General features: G+C 43.4%; 1 protein-coding gene and 1 long non-coding RNA gene across 3 annotated transcripts in view; one reads left to right on the plus strand and one right to left on the minus strand.

Moving 5' to 3' along the window:
- Positions 1–18,151, minus strand: part of LOC135916783 (uncharacterized) — a 53,796-nt gene that overhangs the window by 12,964 nt on the left and 22,681 nt on the right. Inside the window, exons 4-5 of one of the 2 annotated variants that reach the window (XR_010569064.2) lie at positions 4,870–5,096; positions 4,524–4,660 (exon numbers count right to left, since the gene is read on the minus strand). The exons of the other annotated variant lie outside the window; for it this stretch is intronic. This is a non-coding gene — a long non-coding RNA (uncharacterized lncRNA). Of the gene's footprint in view, positions 1–4,523; positions 4,661–4,869; positions 5,097–18,151 lie in introns of those variants that run through there. 2 annotated transcript variants of the gene reach the window in all.
- LOC135916757 (uncharacterized) lies at positions 200–2,828 on the plus strand. The gene is made up of 8 exons (XM_070521254.1): positions 200–298; positions 411–515; positions 1,127–1,249; positions 1,467–1,568; positions 1,675–1,779; positions 1,892–1,996; positions 2,486–2,590; positions 2,703–2,828. Exons 1-8 carry the CDS (start codon positions 200–202, stop codon positions 2,826–2,828), a joined length of 870 nt encoding a protein of 289 aa, XP_070377355.1.

An 18,151-nucleotide genomic window follows, 5' to 3' on the forward strand; every position in this document is an offset into this window, starting at 1 on the left:
GATGAACGCTCAGCTCAGGCCAGCCTACCTACCCCTGGTTTGTCTGGCTTAGGTGCTGGTCTCTACAGTCAGACTACGTTTGAACAGGTGCACATTATTTCCTTCTGTGTTGCACTTTTCCTACACCTTTGTAGTACTTCAAGTAGGCAGTTTAGGCCATACAGCTGATTACAATAAGCACTCTTGTTTTCAGGCTGCCATGGATTTGGAATATGAAACTGCAGTCCAGACCAACCTGTCTGAGCCTGGTCCATATGGCCTAAGTACCAGTGTTCCTATTGAGCCACAACTTGCGCAGGTGAGCATTTATTCTATGTGCAATTCACCCAACACATTTATTGTGTTATAAGCATACAGTGGTTGCAATTGAAGTTTGAACGGAAATGGCTGACATGTGCTCTTGCTACCAGGCTGCAATGGATACTGGAGACAACAGTCAAGTACAGGAGAGCCTCTATGTCACCGACCCATCCAGCCTAGCTGCTGTTCTTCAATTGGAGGTGACACCAGTGCAGGTAAACACGTCTTTTCTGTAAAAAAAGGCTATGCAAACATAGTTAGCACTTTCCATTTATTTCTGTGCTTGCATTATTCTGATGTTAAGGGGTGCATGAACTAGCCTAGCTTAAGGTATTCTAGTCACAAGACACTGGTTTAGTGACTGTGAAGTTCTGTCCTCCTCCCGTTTGATCACAATCAATACAAAAATGAAAGTAGCAGAAATATGTAACAGGTTTGTGGGCCCAACTAATTTTTCATAAAGCTAATATCTAATAAAATCTATATGACTGCTGAGGAAACTGATTCAAGCTAGCATTCTTGCATGAGTTCAACATTGAGTGAGTGCGGCCACTGTTGTGTCAATACACACAAACCTATACATGAACTATTATAAATACATAGCTGCTTTCTTTCCTACATGTTTGCTGAGTACTTCAGGAAGGCAGTAGACACTGTGTTGTAAGGCAAACAGCTGATATACATAAACACGTGTCGACTACTAACAACATACATAAGCATGTTGTTAGTAGTCCCAAAGTGGCCAAGCACATATTCAGTTACTGCTATTTGACACCCCTTCCTTATCATGTGTAACATTATTAATATGAAGTTTGCAACCTCCCAGCTGCCTCATCCAGTTTACCAAGGTGACAGTGCATCTGATGCAACAAGCCATGTTGCACACTCGCACTCTGCATCCTCTCAACTCACGCAAGGATGTGATGAAGGCTTGATGGTGCTTGCACAGGTGAACATTTCAATTCGCTAATAATAGTCAGCAGTTGCTATTGAACAAAAAATTGTATCAGGCCATTTGGCACATATCAAAGACTGCACAACGCCTAATAGGGATGAATGCGGCTATCGCACGCTCATCCCTGTAAATTCCACGTCTCGCTTAGTCCAAGTCATGCCGCACAGTTTTACTTGAAGCGGTTATTTACTCATTGATGTCTTGCCCTCAGGTTGCCACAAGTTTTGATGAACGCTCAGCTCAGGCCAGCCTACCTACCCCTGGTTTGTCTGGCTTAGGTGCTGGTCTCTACAGTCAGACTACGTTTGAACAGGTGCACATTATTTCCTTCTGTGTTGCACTTTTCCTACACCTTTGTAGTACTTCAAGTAGGCAGTTTAGGCCATACAGCTGATTACAATAAGCACTCTTGTTTTCAGGCTGCCATGGATTTGGAATATGAAACTGCAGTCCAGACCAACCTGTCTGAGCCCGGTCCATCTGGCCTAAGTACCAGTGTTCCTATTGAGCCACAACTTGCGCAGGTGAGCATCTATTCTATGTGCAATTCACCCAACACATTTATTGTGTTATAAGCATACAGTGGTTGCAATTGAAGTTTAAACGGAAATGGCTGGCATGTGCTCTTGCTACCAGGCTGCAATGGATACTGGAGACAACAGTCAAGTACAGGAGAGCCTCTATGTCACCGACCCATCCAGCCTAGCTGCTGTTCTTCAATTGGAGGTGACACCAGTGCAGGTAAACACGTCTTTTCTGTAAAAAAAGGCTATGCAAACATAGTTAGCACTTTCCATTTATTTCTGTGCTTGCATTATTCTGATGTTAAGGGGTGCATGAACTAGCCTAGCTTAAGGTATTCTAGTCACAAGACAGTGGTTTAGAGACTGAAGTTCTGTCCTCCTCCCGTTTGATCACAATCAATACAAAAATGAAAGTAGCGGAAATATGTAACAGGTTTGTGGGCCCAACTAATTTTTCATAACGCTAATACCTAATAAAATCTATATGACTGCTGAAGAAACTGATTCAAGCTAGCATTCTTGCATGAGTTCAACATTGAGTGAGTGCGGTCACTGTTCTGTCAATACACACAAACCTATAGATGAACTATTTTAAATACATAGCTGCTTTCTTTCCTACATGTTTGCTGAGTACTTCAGGAAGGCAGTAGTGTGTTACTGTGTTGTAAGGCAAACAGCTGATATACATAAGCACTCTTGTTTTCAGGCTGCCATGGATTTGGAATATGAAACTGCAGTCCAGACCAGCCTGTCTGAGCCCGGTCCATCTGGCCTAAGTACCAGTGTTCCTATTGAGCCACAACTTGCGCAGGTGAGCATCTATTCTATGTGAAATTCACCCAACACTTTTATTGTGTTATAAGCATACAGTGGTTGCAATTGAAGTTTAAACGGAAATGGCTGGCATGTGCTCTTGCTACCAGGCTGCAATGGATACTGGAGACAACAGTCAAGTACAGGAGAGCCTCTATGTCACCGACCCATCCAGCCTAGCTGCTGTTCTTCAATTGGAGGTGACACCTGTGCAGGTAAACACGTCTTTTCTGTAAAAAAAGGCTATGCTAACATAGTTAGCACTTTCCATTTAGTTCTGTGCTTGCATTATTCTGATGTTAAGGGGTGCATGAACTAGCCTATCTTAAGGTATTCTAGTCACAAGACAGTGGTGTAGTGACTGTGAAGTTCTGTCCTCCTCCCGTTTGATCACAATCAATACAAAAATGAAAGTAGCAGAAATATGTAACAGGTTTGTGGGCCCAACTAATTTTTGATAAAGCTATTACCTAATAAAACCTATATGATTGCTATTACTCTCGAGAAACTGATTCAAGCTAGCAAGGGCATACATGCAAGCTTACAGATCTGCTTTGAAAACATGGCTGATTAGTGCTGATTGTTTGGTACTCATGTTTGGAGGGCGTTAGCCTGTTACATGCAGTCACGCACTCGTGATAGTGTGGTATGAAGTGATAGTGTGAAGACTTCGAGCTGCGCCACCGGAAATTAAACTGCTATCATACAACGCATTTATTCGCCCAGTTCTCGAATATGGTAACACAATTTGGTTTCCTTATACACAACAGCTTATTAACAAACTAGAAGGAGTGCAGCGAAAGGCAATTAGATTCATCTTTAACAAATACAAGAATAGCGATTCACCTACCCAACTGCTAAAACAAGCCGGTATTCCTACTCTGCAAAACCGTGCCAAGCTAGCAAGACTTAAATTATTGTTCCAATTAATACACAATGCATTACGAATAAATACTTCTTTGTATATATCCCTAGCTGACACCAGACTTTCCCGCCATAAGCATTCATTAACACTTAAAGAGTATGCATTTCGCACTGACTGTTTTAGATATTCGTTCTTTCCTCTTGCAATAAGAGAATGGAATAGCCTGGACCCCTTCATAACGACTAGCACATCGTTGCCGAAATTTATAACCCTTGTAGAAGAGCTGTTGTGCAATAATTAGATTATGTTAGCCGGAAATAACCCCACTCATGTCATTGTATAAAATGAAATCTGTATGAGCATTGTATTTGCCTATGTAATGTCACCCCCTTTTGCCAAATGAAATGTACCCTTGTTTTATTTCCTACCATATGTGTATATCTGCTTCGTGTCGATTGCAAATATAGTTGAAATCATGTAAACCTGTTTTTATCACTATTTGTGAGTGTATAATCTATGCCCAACCTGTAAAAATCCCGCTGGGATTGACAGTATCTGAAATAATAATAATAATAATAATAATAATAATAATAATAATAATAATATGGAGCACCCACAATATACACCTCATGATTCACTGACACTTCCCTTTTTTCATAGGATAAACTTAGCATGCAGCTTTCATATTGGTTGCAGTATGCTTCTACAAGTTAGCAACAGTAAAAAATTCTGTAGTGTAATGTTGTTTTTAAGAAACTTCAGTCCACCATCTCATGATCAATCATGTTGCTACCTTGAGGTGCATTGCTCATGCAACAACTAGTGCTGTGCATTCATTGTAACAGGGTCAGTAGTGTTATCAGTCATCATCTCACGTGTTAGTCAAATCGCATTAAGGGTACAGTAGTGTCTGCCATAATTGGCGATGCAAGTCCCAGTAAATATAAGTACTTGTGCTCATTGCAAATCATTTAACCATTAATTAATGAGCTGCTATCAACTGCTTCTGCAGAAACTACAAAGGTCATCGAATGTGGAAGCTGCTCTAACAACGCCAAAAAAAAGGAAGCTGGCAAAGGTAAGGCAGATCTACAGATGGAAAATATCTTACCAAAGCAATGTATGTGCATCCAAGTAAATGAATGTGAGCAGTTCTAGTAACCGGGCATCCTTATTTTGACATTATCATTTTTTTTAAATCACCTGTGGCGAAACAGCAAAATTATACTCATCGATCTGCATGGCTTGGAAGAGGTGACAATTAATCACATAAGACATTACAAACCATAATTGAATAATTAACACAATTCCACTCAAGCTAATAAGTTTAGCCTACATATTGCAATATACAAACTGAAGCCGGTGATTTCACAAGGCACATCCACTTGGAATGAATTTTTAAACTTGCATACCTTTTGAAATAAGCACCGTCAAACTTGCGATGAAAATGCACTGTTCGTCTGCTTACTTTTCTTCACAATGTCTCTTTACACACTGAGGCACAAAAAAACTGCTGGAACACCAAAGCAGTTCGTCATGAAACTTGAGAATGCATATCCCAAAACTGGCGTCTTCATAATTCACTTGGAGCAGATGACTTCCGAAGGGATCGGCTACAAGTGATAAATTGCAATGTGTGCTGCACAGTAATTAGATAAAAAACTTAATTAGTTAAGTATTAATTTTAATTCCTTGTACAATTATAGTCTGTCTGTGAGTAATCTAGCCCAAGATGAAGAACTGTGCTCCGTGTCATGGGCAATATAAAAAATTATGTTCATAAAAAATAAGCATTTATTGAGTTCAGTGTAATTCAACAACAGCAGACAGGGATATGTATGTAAGGGCATAATTTGATTCCAGACAATGCATACTAACTACACATGCTGTATTTATCTGCATGATGTATCAATCAATAAATGCATATAATATTAAGTGTTTTAATATCTGTGGTTTGAGCTCACAAAACTGGTTGGCTAGTCATGGTAAGATGTTCTTTGAGGAGACCATGATATGATGGCAGATGGTTGTCATGCATGTGTAAGTTTGACGCATTTTTTAGCATGAATGTGGATAGAAAGAACAGGAGGGTTGCAATGTGTGGGCTTGTTGGTAATGCACATTCAAGGGGTGTACGGTAGTGCGATTAAAAGACGGGACAAAAGAAGACACACAGGGACACACACAGCGCACACAGCGAAAGAAGACACACAGCGCTGTGTGTCCCTGTCTGTCTTCGTTTGTCCAGTCTTTTAATCGTGCTACAGTACACCACTTGAATAAAGAACAGGAATGCAGGAAAAATAAAGCCTGAAATCTGTCCTTGAGCTTAGTTATATCATTGTTAACAGCACTTTAAGTTTGCACAGGTGTTACAGCTTACTAGTTGATAAAATGGTTATAATATAATAAATTAGGCTTTCCTTGTGACACTTAGTTTTTGCATTCTAGGTCGACACCCCTGAGAAAGCTTTCTTGCGAGCTCGTGCAGCAAGACTTGCTTCACAGCAGCAACAGTCAAGAAAAGCGATCAAAAGACTGCAGCAATCAAGGCGGCGTCTTCAAAAACAGAATGCCGAACTAAAATCGGTTCTGAAGACACTAACCACACAGAACATTTTGCTCAGAGAACAGGTTTCTGTGCTCGACAGTCTTGGTGCTGCAAATCAACAGCTTTTGCAACGACAGGTAGCAAAGCAGACAGGACAACAGAAACCAAAGGAGTACTCGCCTGAGTTGAGAACATTTGTTCTCACTCTCAACTTTTATTCACCACGGGCATACAGTTATGTGAGGAAGGTATTCGACACATGCTTACCACATCCTCGTACTTTAAGGAAATGGTACGAAAGCATTGATGGGAAGGCAGGGTTTTCTAAAGAGGCTGCGACTGCTCTAAAGCTGAAGTGTTCAGAGAACAGCACCCGAGGCCATCAAACAGTGTGCAGCCTCATAGTTGATGAGATGTCAATCAGACAGCAAGTCCAATGGCAAGGGGGCCACTTTGAAGGCTACGTGGACATGGGCACAGGAGCCGAAGGTGACTGCTTGCCACAGGCGAAAGCTGCCTTTGTTATAATGGTCGTCTGTATTAATGGGCACTGGAAGGTTCCTCTGGGTTACTTCCTTGTAGATGGAATTGTAGGTGAACAGCGAGCAAACCTAGTTAAGCAAAGCTTGCTGTCTGCACATGAGGCAGGGGCCATGGTTGTCTCAATAACTTGTGATGGTGCACCAGCAAACATAGCAATGCTTCAAGAGCTTGGCTGCAATTTTACAGATATTGACAATCTGCAAACAACTTTCCAGCACCCAGCAACCAAAGAACCAGTTGCAGCCTTTTTAGATCCCTGCCATATGCTGAAGTTGGTGAGGAATGCTCTTGCTCATCACAAATACTTTATCAACCAAGATGGAAGGGTCGTATCCTGGGCATATGTGGAGAAGCTGCACAATTTGCAAGAAAAAGAGGGTGTCCATTTGGCAAACAAGTTGCGAAAGGCTCATATTGAGTGGCAAAGGCAACCGATGAAGGTTCGCCTGGCAGCCCAAGTGATGAGCCTGTCCGTGGCGACGGCACTTGCTGAATGCAGGATCATGCACGTCGAAGGGTTTGCCAATACAGAACCAACCGAGGAATTCTTAGTCATTGTCAACAACCTCTTTGATGTCTTGAATTCCCGCAGTATGAATCAAAGAGAGTGGAAGAAGCCACTGTGCAAAGAAAATATAAACAATGTAAAAGATATGTTTAATACTGCAGTACATTACCTTTCCGCTTTGAAAGAGCCTGTAAATAGAAGAAACTTGATAGAATCAGCGCGGAAGACTGGGTTCTTGGGATTTATTATGTGCATGAAGAGTGTGATAGCCATGTATAATTTCCTCGTTGTTCAAAAGAAAGTACTACAGTACATTCCAGTGCACAAGATTTGCCAGGACCATTTGGAATTACTTTTTGGTTTAATTAGAGCACACGGCGGTCACAACGACAACCCCACATCACAGCAGTTTCAGGCAGCATTCAAGAAAGTGATAGTCCAAAATGAACTTTCTGACGTCTCGGGAAATTGTCAAGTCCTGGACAGTATTACAATATTGTCATGCAGTTCAGCCAGAAGACGTTCACCAACCGATGTGCTGAATGCAAGCACACAGAGGAAGCAGCTTTTGACCGAGGAGTCGGTGGTTGAGCAGAGACAAATAGCCAGTGAACATGATTACTCTGCATCACTAGAAAAAATCAGTGATTTTGGGAGTCGTGTTGTGGCCTACGTCGCTGGCTACGTGGCATACAAGCTGGGCCAAAAGCTGATGTGTGAGCAGTGCACAGCGGCATTGTTTAGTACACCTGGAGCAGCAGACACTGCATTTATACAAAGAAAGAGCAGAGGAAGGCTTCACTACCCATCAAAGAGTGTCATTTCAATTTGCCAAAAATCAGAATCTCTTCTTCGATGGGCTGTGCATATGAAAAAATTGTCATCAAAAACACTATTGCAGGACTTAGTACACCAAGTGCTTGAATCACTGCAGCAAAGAGAGCTGTTTGCAGAGCTACACTCACACATGTTTGATAATTCTCCACTGGAGAATCATTATGTCCATCTTTTAAGAAGTGTAGCAGAATGTTATTTGAATGTACGCCTCTATCATGTCGGAAACGAGACAACTCAGAGTTTTCACAGCAGTCAAGTGCGCCAAATGTTCACAAAACTGACTCAATTTAAAGGGCAATAAAATTTTGTTGCAACATTTCATTTACTAAGGAAAGTAATGACGTCATTTCAATTTTTCCAGTCAAGCTAATGCCAAATATGTGTTTGTGTTGAATGTGTACTGAAACCTTCAGTTTTTTTTTCTCATTTTCCTGCTTATGTTTTCATCAAGTTTTGACTTTGCTGATGTTCCAATGCGTATGCACCGGTGGCGTTATTTAGTGCTTCATTAGCCCTGCATTCACTGTTCTTCATACATGCATGTTGAAATGTTCTTGTTGATTGCAAGATTGTTCCTATATCACACTTCCGTCTATTGTTTTTGTTCACAAGTGTCTAAAAACATTCCCCTATGCAATGTCAAAGCACTGAGGGTATAAAAAATGAAATGATCGATTAGCTACTGAAGTTGAAACTAATACTGCGAAATGACTTCAGCGGTTTGATGAAGCATACTGTTTTTGTAAACAACAAGGTGTGTTTAATTTGGGTTGCCACGAATTCATGCGCTACTATACAGTTGAGTATTCTGACATGTTCTGTGCGTGCCTCTCTTTTCGATCTGCTATTTGTTAATAACACTGTCCATAATATGGTCATGGATATATGGCAGTTTGCTGATGTTTCAATCCTGTACCAGGAAATCATTTTGCCTTAAAATGGGCTGCATTAAACACCTTTTTATCCCATGCTAAAAATAAAGAACTCTGACTGACCAATACCTAGAAGAACCTTTTACTCATTGCATCAGTCATCATCTACTATCCGTGGTATCTAGTTATAAGTACCTGTGAGATATTTCTGATAGCCTTAGGAAGAATAATTCACTCTTGAAAAACCATAGTGGAAAAAAGCAAGGAAGAAACTGGCGCACTTAAGAAGAGCTTCCACAAGTCTGCAAAAAATAATATATCGGGCTATTGCTAGAATATGCTGCTGTTGTATGGGACGTATACAATTTCATACGCATTTATCTCGTGGTGCGAGTTGCTTCTTTGAACGTTTACTTTCTCCACCACAATATAAGAAATAAACAAAACACACATTAGTTCCATTAGGCGTTTTCCAACACAGTCACATAATTTTAGGTGATTTTGTCACGTGACAGCAACATATTAAAACATTTTTTATCCAGGGGCTCAATGTCTGCTAGTTAAAACGGTAGGAAACCAAAAGAAATTGAAGCATAGGAGAAATCAACACTTCTTAATTGATGTACATGAATAAGAAAGGAAAATAAAAATGGATGAAAAGAATGGATTGTGTTGCCAATCTAAGTTGTTTTAATGCACATTTTTACTGCATGGTTTAAATGTTCCATTGAACTGATTATATGAATACAATTGCCACGCCTTTCTCTTTGATTCATACCAATACACAGCAGTATCTTATGCGTATATTCCTTATTAGATTAGTCCCATTTATATGGTGCAGAACTCCTTACATTCAACTTGTTGATTCAATGGTTTGCATTTGCTATGTTGTATTTAAATAATAATCTTTAACCCCTCCCATGAAAGGCTTGAAGATGAACAAACCTTTTCTGGACTTAACACACAGGGCGTGCAAACTTTTACAGTTGCCAGTCACAAGTGCCTATAGGAAAAGTGACCGAATTAAACGAATGTTTTTTCTCTACGCTCAAATCGTATTAGACAAAGACGCAATTTGGAGAACTTGCTGAATAAACTCATTATGCAAACTGAATCGCGAGGATTGTGCATTTCTTCCTCTTTGTGCACTTTGAAATTTCACTTCCACTTGTACATGTGATGAATGCCTTCCAAATAGTTTTGCACAATACTGGTTTTATTTAGTTTTTTTTAATTAGTAGACCCGTGTGCTTCTCTGTATGGTGCGCCGTTACATGAATGCAGCGCTTTAACGGCTACTGTGCGCATCGACGTGACAATCTAGGTCATGAAACACTACATGTTGGTATAAAGCAGGCGTGCAGCTTGTGTAAATATCGATGTCGAGGGCAGCAAAATGCACATATTCTGCGTAAATCTCTATCAGCACGTGTGTATTAATTGTGGTACACCTGTGCAGGTGTGCCTGACCCTCGAACGTGCTCTGCCTAAAAGAGTCGGCGCTGTCGCGAGTAATGCGAGAAACAAGCAACAGTTGAGCAACACGTGTTTTAATATGCACAAAAGCAAGTTGTTACTGAACACGAAGTTCTGAAACTAGGATTATGCATTCTTGAATAACGCACGTTCTACGTGCCGCAAATGCAACATGCGCTGTCAAAAGCAGGAATCACTGACCTGCAAGGCGTTCACTGTACAGATTCTGAAACGTATCGGTTTCGGTCTGCGATGGCACGTTAGCATGATTCCGCTGAAGTGGAGGCAAAATTTCCCGCGGATATTCCTTCGTCCGTTGTCACTGCCGTGGCGCGGTACATTGCGTACAGCGTTACACATGCGCGTTCATTTCACGAGCTTTAGTTCCTCCTGTCCCACATGGCCACAGCAACATCCGGCAGAGCACGGTGCAGGTACACAGCACAACAAGACACGGTGACTAACGCAAACCCGCCCACACAGCGCCTTTGCCACGGCACGAAACCTACCAGAGCAACACGTGTGAGCGCTCAAAACCATAACAACGCCGCCATTGTGGCCCAAAAGGCGGGGCTATACAACAAAAAAAATAAAAAAGCAGCAAAAAAATGAGAACCTACTACGTCATTTCCGCCACACTTTTCTCCTAGCGCGCGGTGGGGGTAGGGCCTCTCCTTAGTTTCCTTCCTCCGTGGTCCACAACGTTGCACCTAATGTCGGTAACGGAGTACAGTGGGACAGCATATCTACCAGCATAGCTGCGGCTTTCGCGTTTGTTCAGTACTCACCTACCACTGTTGTGCACGCTTCTACGAGCAGAACAAGTGACACATGGCCACACCCGTAGCCAACAACGACATCTCTCAGCAACGGACAGAACAGAATCATCATCATCATCAGCCTGGTTACGCCCACTGCAGGGCAAAGGCCTCTCCCATATTTCTCCAACAACCCCGGTCATGTACTAATTGTGGCCATGCCGTCCCTGCACACTTCTTAATCTCATCCGCCCACCTAACTTTCTGCCATCCCCTGCTACGCTTCCCTTCCCTTGGAATCCAGTCCGTAACCCTTAATGACCATCGGTTATCTTCCCTCCTCATTACATGTCCTGCCCATGCCCATTTCTTTTTTTTTATTTCAACTAAGATATCATTAACTCGCGTTTGTTCCCTCACCCAATCTGCTCTTTTCTTATCCCTTAACGTTACACCTATCATTCCTCTTTCCATAGCTCGTTGCGTCGTCCTCTATTTAAGTAGAACCCTTTTCGTAAGCCTCCAGGTTTCTGCCCCGTACGTGAGTACTGGTAATACACAGCTGTTTTAAACTTTCCTCTTGAGGGATAATGGCAATCTGCTGTTCATGATCTGAGAATACCTGCCAAACGCACGCCAGCCCATTCTTATTCTTCTGGTTATTTCAGTCTCATGATCCGGATCCGTGGTCACTACCTGCCCTAAGTAGATGTATTCCCTTACCACTTCTAGTGCCTTACTACCTATCGTAAACTGCTGTTCTCTTCCGAGACTGTTAAACATTACTTTAGTTTTCTGCAGATTAATTTTTAGACCCACTCTTCTGCTTTGCCTCTCCACGTCAGTGAACACACATTGCAGTTGGTCCCCTGAGTTACTAAGCAAGGCAATATCATCAGCGAATCGCAAGTTACTAAAATATTCTACATTAACTCTTATCCCCATTTCTTCCCAATCCAGGTCTCTGAATACGGTGCAGCGGTGGCGAACACTCGCCTCGCGTGCAAGAGGTCCGTGGTTCAAATCCCGGTGCCGGCAATTTTCCACCGGATTAAAAAAAAAAAAATCCGCGTGTTGATAAAATTGCATAAACAGGGCTGGAGTGTGGCCTGATCCCGGTGACCAGAACCGGTAACGCACTCCCCCACCAGAGCAGGATTGGCCACCCTGGTGCAGTACTTGATCACAACCTCCTATATGAACAACACAATCAGAACAGAATAAGCGAACGTTAAGTCCACGCGCAAAATAGTGGTTCACACTTTATGCGTTGTATATTGCCCGCTGTTTTAGTACGTAAAACTAGCGTTTAGCACCACATCTTTTCCTCTCGCGTCTCAGTAATTACATTAAAGAGTATGACAGCGACCAAAATATCCTTTCTGCGTTGTTTTCCACCATGTCAGCTTCATTTGCTTTGTGTTGTGGGACATTGGTACGAATACTAGAGAGTTTTATCATAGCGTAAAACACTTGCGTTAGGAACGCAACGCTAACGCTTAGAACTGCACTGCGTGGCATGAAATAGTCTTTTAGTCTCCATTTCTCTTTAAATATAATACAGGCGAATACTTCTTTCAAGCGGTTGACATCGTACTGGGTCGTGAAGCTTACACGAATCATGGCCAAAAGCACTGAGCACACATAATTTTTTGTTGCTTGTTTCGGCTTGACTTCGGGCCGTATCCTTTGGAGCGGAGAATGAATGAGAATCTAGATACAGGCTCTGGCACCACCCTGATTCGGCGAGAGCAAACAAGGCCAAACTCTCTCGTTTGGCATACTGTGCCACTAATCGCAAACGTATCTGTAAAAGTGCGCCCATTTGTCACGAGTACGCCGCTGTCAAATCATCATTACACAAATATAAATCAAATGCGAGCATTAGTGAGTAATTATTGAGCCAAGGCCGACGACTCAATGTATCCGAAACAGGCGACTGTCACAAAGAAGCCTTACGTAGAGCAAGATGGCGGCCCCCGTTGATGCATCTAATGGGCGCCGTCATGTTGCTCTACGTGAGGCTCCGTTTGCGTGCATTAGGACTGAATGCTAAAATGGCATACGTGCATAAGAGCCCCAAGACTGTTGATGTGCATCGCATGTGCAGTGTGGAGCAGGCAGCGCTAATTCATTGCGTTTGCTGCTATATGTTGCACTAAACCTGCCTAATTTGTTTAGCCATACAACCACTTTTTTATTGCGATAACAATTATACGAAAACGGCAGGCGCATTTTTGTTGTCGCCGTGATGTTCAGTATAAAGTCCAAGGGTGAGAACGCCATCGCCGCGCGCCGTATGCTGTAGGAGCGAGTGAAAGCACGTCAGGGTGAGGCGACGACGATCGGGACTCAATCTCCCTCGCGCATGAGAGGAAAGCTGGGAGGAAGCGCGCTGTCTTTTGTTGTGGGCATGCTACAAGAGGGAAGGGAAGGTTAGGGGGGAGGCGTTGCGCTTTCGCAACAACTCTGTTTGGCGCAGCCGCACGGAGTCACGCAACCATTATTTTGAACGCGATCTGCTTTGAGAATCGGCGGCTTGTACTAGCTTCGCGTGGGCTGTGTTCTTGCTGCTCGATATACAGGGATATACCGCGCGAAGGCCACTTGATTCTTAGCTGCTGCCCCGCTTCCTACTATATACTATATTAGGAAGCGCATATAGACTCAAAAGGCAGTGTATGATTTTTGAATATAATCTAGCGAAGATGATTCGATAGTTTCATCGTCAGCGAGATACGTGGTATGGCTCCCTAGACAAATTTTATTTTCTTGATTCGTTTCTTTCCCTTTGATAACTTGTGCATGTTTTTAGAATCTTTAAACTTGGCTCATGCAAAGCGCCTCTCCTGTTTCAACTTGTTTAATGTTATTCTTGTTTTTTGATGATGGTGATAATACATGGATTTGTGGCGCAAGAGCCAGCATGGCCAAAGAGTGCCAAACCAGTGTAAATGAGTTGGAAGTGAAGCGATCAGTTACTAGAGGTGGATGTGACGGGGCTGTAAAGTGCCTAAAATACTGTTGTTGCAAAGTGCGTGAAACCTACATGTGGTAAAATTATGGATAATGAAGTGTGCTATTGACACAAAGAACACATTGTGAAAGAATAACGATATACCGAAATGTGTCAGAGGCAAAAGTGTTCAAAAAGCAGCACTGCCTTAAGAGAGCTTATTCCTATCCCCTTTCCTCCCCAGCCCCAACCCCCCGAGCAATGGGAGACCTTGTTGCCCAGCCCAGACTAACGACCCAGCTCACGCTGGCGGCTAGGGGCTAGGAACTGCTGCACGCATATGGGACCTGAGAAGAAGGTTCCACCCCGTCTGGTGCCAGCGCGCACCAACCTTTCCTAAGGGCTCAATAAAAGTTGATTATCTCTCTCCTCCTTGAAACGCAAGGATCTAATGGCGATTGAATGATGATCCATTAAACGCTATCTGTCCGATGCCCCATGAGAGATACAGGCAGACAGACTGACAAGGAACTTTATTGATGGTCCTGAGAGGCTCCGATGCCCCCTTTTCAGAGAGGTGATGAAGCCGCGGCCGCTCCCACGTTAGTACAAGAGAGCCAAGGCTCACCACCACATCGTGGGCTCTCGGACAGCCCATGCTTGATGTGAAAGCTCGGAACTGTGCAGCGGAGAACTCCACTCTTCGGCGGTACAGCTACGCGAAACTCTCTATAACGAGGGGCGTTCCCCGAGCAAGTGTTCTAAATTACTTCCCTGTCCACAACACGACCAGTCCGGACTAAAAGCTTCTGGATTTATGGAGTGGAATAAAGTCAAGTTTGGATGCGATCCTGTCTGAAGCATGCGCAGTGTGATAGCTTGTGGTCTGTTTAGTTTGTCGTGAGAGGGAGGGGTGAGAGCAGACTCTCCTGTGAAGGTAGTAGTGCATCGTTACCTCGTTAAAAGTGGAAAGAATGCCTCTCAACTCTACAAGCCTTAATTCAACAAGACCTCGACACGCATTCGCGTCCGCGCGGTGGGTTAGTGCCGCGCTAGGACGTGTGCGATGTTGTTGAGGTTCGGGAGGCAATCCAGCTAGGAGTCGAGATGTGCCGGGAACCACGTGATAGTATGCGGACGTATTACTCTAACGTCTATGATTCCATGAGCTTCTTCGGTGATGGAGCCACAGAAAAATGCCCTGACGGTCACCCTTGAGTCAGTGCATATTTTAGTTCTCTCTTCGTCTAGGAGTGCGAAAGCGATCGCTGCCTGCTCCGCACTAGCTGGGGTGGAGCCTCTGATGCAGGCCGCGCAAGTGACCGTGATTGACTGCCGTTGCGACGAAGCCCGATTTGGTCATATACTGAGCCGCGTCAACAAAGCTGACCGTGTGAGGCGATTCCTTGATCTTCCGGAGCAGTGTCACAGCCCGAGATCTGTGCCTGCGCGCATTCTGTTGCGGATGTATGTTTTTGGGAAAAGGAGCAACCATGGTGTTGTCTCTTAGGTGAACAATGAGAGAGGGAAAAAAATCTTTAATGAGCATAAGGATGGCTTGATTTGCAGGAGTGGTTCCCTCTTCACGGGTCTTGGCTGCGCCCCCGCGCTCAACAAACATGATCTGGTCCGAGAGACGGGAGCTCGACAGCAGCGTCTGCCACTGCTCTTGGGTTTAGGGAGTAGAAAAAACAAGTGTAGATTTTGCTTGCAAAATCTTTGACGATGTGCAGGAGTGTTTCTAGCTGCTCGCAATATTTACAGTGTTCGTCATATTGGGCAGGGAACATGAGATGACGTCTCCTTGGGTGCGAGATTGCATTGGTTTGCAACAATCTGAGTGATTGTCGCATGTGTCTTCGTGAGCGGTGGTGGGAGTGTTCGGTTTAATCTGTAGTGGTGAGTGATTTCTTGGTGCATTGTCAGTCTAGTGAGCTCGTTTGTATCCTCCAGGGTCTGGCGGTGAAGTTTTTGTAATATCTGCGAAACGCTTTTAGTAAGTTGAATGTATTTAGGCATTTCACCTTGATATACTTATGTATGCAATGAGAGTAAGCTTAGAGTTAAGTATTATGCCTTAAATTGTGTGGTGTTTGTTAACTGGTATTTGTTGTTCACAAATTTCAATAATGGGATCTGCAACAAGCGCTTTGTGCCTGGTATATGGAACACTACTTATGTGGGGGTTCAGTTTGACCCAGGTTTCGTCTGCCGACTAAGGCACTTTGCACTTTGTTCAGGTTCTGTTGTACTTCTCTCTCACACACTGTAAGGTTGCAGTATTTGAAGCCTATTTGTATGTCGTCTACGCGGACGGAATAAAAATAACTGGAGGTAATGATGCACCAGGCGTTTTTATCTTAACAAAGAAGAACGTGCAACTCAGCACGCCTCCCAGAGGTACACCAGTTTCCTGTATGAATCCATGCGACAGTGCTTTACCTACCTTCACCCCGAATTTCGCTTTGTAGGTAACTTTCTATAACGTTTAACATATTGTTGCGGATGCCTACCGTCAACAGGTCGCGCAGGAAGTCCGTAGCGCCAAGTTGTATGGTACGCCTTTTCCATATCGACCAACACGGATAAGAGATATTGCTTGTGCATGAAGACATCACCATTGTTTGCTTCTATGCGTACGTGGTGGTCACTTGTAGACCATCCTTCTGTAAAGGCGCACTGATATAGGTCAAGAGTTTTGTTTGACTTATGGAAATCTACAAGTATTTTTTTACTGCAGGAGAATGTAAATTATTTAAGCTGGCTTTGCCTAGTCCGTTCGCTTATCTGCTCGTCCTCTCCTCACGACGACTACCGTTGTCGCTATCGGCGTGATATCTCCGATGGAGCCTCGTTGTACCCATAGTCCCGTACACACCATTGCCGTAGGACGAATCAAGAAAAATTGACCCTAACCCGACGCGCCTCATTGTCGCCGTATTCACCATCGCCATATGATGAAGACAAAAATACTGACCATAACCTCCGCTACTGCGACCCGAACCGGTCAGTGAAGCAGTGCGAACATATGAACCCCGCGAGCTAAGGAATATGCTATCCTACAATGACAGTGCTGAACAATTAGTGCCTAGTTTGCGAATTCACACAGATTCTGAGCGATGAAGCATTGGTGCATCTATTACGGAGGCCAGAACTATCAGTATTGTGGTTAACGAGGATTGCACCTCTTTGCGTCGCATAGAAATTGTTGTTGACAAAGTGACGGAGTGTTGTCGACCGATTCTTCGTCCCCGTGCTCATGACAACAGTGTCTATGGCACGCAAGAGTCTTACATGACAGTCATGCACGTTGAGCTAGGCGGTTGGCGGGAAAGAACGTTGAAAGCATTGACGGAGACACTAAACATGGCACTTCAACGCCAGAACGACATCATTTGTTCCGTAGTAGCTGACACAATGCACAGCCGTCAAGTGCCCGACATAGCAGGTCTACAATATTAACCTGGAAATAAACTTGCTAAATCTTTGTAGTACCGCGCTATCATCTTGAAAATAACACACCAACCGACAGAAGCAAAGCGCATTTACCTGGAAACTTTCCTGATCAGTCGCGCCATTTGCAGATGTTTGTGTTCATTCCTGCTTCTAACACAGGTGAAAGTAAGAACCATAGTCAGCAAAGGGTGCAACCTTTCTGACAGATAGAAGCTACGTCACACGTCAGGCGACCACCAGGACTGTTTACTAAGATGGTCTGTATTATTTGTACACCATCATGACTATAATGCGATAACTCGTTATACGAAACTGGGAAGGCTGTCTACACTAATAAGCTATCAGCTTTCAACTAATCGTCAACCGCGATTCTCTAAATATTACCGGAATGCAAGAAAGATCAGAAGGAGCAAGAGATAACAGCTTAAGAATAGCAAGATCTTGCTGATGACTGTACTGTACTTAATTAGCAATAGTTTAGAACCGTTTGCAAAAAAAATGTGATGCTATGAGAGCTTGAATTCCACTTTGGTGGCAGTTCCTGATAAGCCGACTGCCTGTTACCAAAAATAGGGCTGCCTCGGATGGTAGTTAACACATGACCTTCATTGCTCATTCTGCGCTGTGGTACCAATAAGAAATTGGCAACGAATTGTCAAAGATATCTATAGGGTATGCGTTAAGCGCCAACTATAATATGAAAGAAGTAGTGCAATATAAAAAGTACACCAACGAAC

The sequence above is a fragment of the Dermacentor albipictus genome, chromosome 7 (genome assembly GCF_038994185.2).
Source record: "Dermacentor albipictus isolate Rhodes 1998 colony chromosome 7, USDA_Dalb.pri_finalv2, whole genome shotgun sequence".
In the NCBI taxonomy this organism is placed as follows: Eukaryota; Metazoa; Arthropoda; class Arachnida; order Ixodida; family Ixodidae; genus Dermacentor; species Dermacentor albipictus.

Bases quoted from the DNA above. Each gene is read 5' to 3' on its own strand.
- LOC135916757 (XM_070521254.1), top strand. From the start codon at position 200: ATGGATTTGGAATATGAAACTGCAGTCCAGACCAACCTGTCTGAGCCT. The intron at 1,250-1,466 runs GTGAACATTTCA...TCTTGCCCTCAG, and splicing joins GCTTGATGGTGCTTGCACAG to GTTGCCACAAGTTTTGATGA. The intron at 2,591-2,702 runs GTGAGCATCTAT...TCTTGCTACCAG, and splicing joins TTGAGCCACAACTTGCGCAG to GCTGCAATGGATACTGGAGA.